Below are 1259 nucleotides of genomic sequence, written 5' to 3'. Positions count from 1 at the left end.
ACCTATTTGAGATGATAAAAGAAAACAATTCTTTGTCTTAAATATAGAAAATATATATTTTTTTCTACTGCTGCGAAGTCGGCAATAAATGCATGATGCATATGTGCACTGTCATATAAATTATTTCCTATTTCGATGAGGGGGTAACTTGAAAACATGGGGGGTTTAGCGTGAAACCAGTTTCAAACTAGCTCCCCGGTAATCTGAAACCGGTTTAAAGTTACTGGGGGGTAGCTTGAAACATTTACACTGGAACAACAAGTTCCCATTCAGCAATTGAATAAAAAATCTCCAGAGATTATCTTCCTCTGAAGGCCACAGCCGTAATGGTTGCTTGGATTTGTATTAATCCTGTTGTCTGTTATATGCACACAGCCATTATGTTTTTGAAAGTTAATTGGTAGATTGCATAATAATAATAATAATAATAATAATAATAATAATAATAATAATAATAATAATAATAATAATAATAATAGCTTACCCCATAGATTCGTGTCTTACAATGATAATCTTATTATTATTACTTTTTTTTTCTTTACTTTACCTTTATAGTCTTTCTTGAATTCATTTTCCTTACCCGGTTTCCTTTTCTTATTGCCGTGGGTAACTTCCCTCCTGTATACCCTTAGGGTTACGGGGCACCTGTCAGCAGGGGACAGGGGTTACTCTACAAAAGGGGCAAAGTTTATGCCAGGTTTTTTTTTTTTTTCATTGGAGTTTTACGTTTAAAGTAATCGTTTTCATTTTAATAATTATGTGGAATTTTTCTGTCTTTATTTTCGAAATACCAAGTAGGAAGCATCGTGTGTTTTCTCCTTAAGTACACTACTACCAATTTCATAAATTTGATATAGCGTAGCGCCTTTTACAGCATTTTTGAGAAAGGATTTTGTACGTTTCTGGCGCGTTATGGAAGCTCCTGTAGCGCGTTTTAATAATTAGAAATGGCAACCCTGCATGGTGCACCGTGAGTCCGTGACTATTAACCAGTGTAACGTCAGACATTGAAGTGGGAAGATGTCAGCCGTTGTAGTGTTCGCGGTATTTCTTCTTATTTGCACAATTTTGAAATTCCTGAATGTAACGAGTCCTCCCAGGGCACCTCGACTTGTATGCAGCGATTCGAAGTTTCTAGAAATTATTTTGAAGCACTGCCCACACCTCAAAGAAACGTAAGTCTTGTTTAAATATGAATAGAAATTATATTCTGTGTATGTTTGGGGCGGGGTCTTGTCATACTTCTCTGCCAACGTTGT

At 35.7% G+C, this 1259-nt stretch overlaps 1 protein-coding gene across 1 annotated transcript in view; it reads left to right on the top strand.

Annotated features, from left to right (window-relative positions):
- The first annotated feature begins 968 nt into the window (after positions 1–968).
- Hydr2 (abhydrolase domain-containing protein 2) overlaps positions 969–1259 on the top strand; it is a 237306-nt gene continuing 237015 nt past the window's right edge. The window contains exon 1 of the mRNA XM_068374124.1: positions 969–1175. Within this exon, the coding sequence (XP_068230225.1) occupies positions 1021–1175 (155 nt within the window). The 5' untranslated portion in view covers positions 969–1020. The remainder of the gene's footprint in view (positions 1176–1259) is intronic.

This window comes from Palaemon carinicauda, chromosome 5 (genome assembly GCF_036898095.1).
Source record: "Palaemon carinicauda isolate YSFRI2023 chromosome 5, ASM3689809v2, whole genome shotgun sequence".
Taxonomy (NCBI): Eukaryota; Metazoa; Arthropoda; class Malacostraca; order Decapoda; family Palaemonidae; genus Palaemon; species Palaemon carinicauda.
This window is presented reverse-complemented; position numbering and strand designations above follow the sequence as displayed.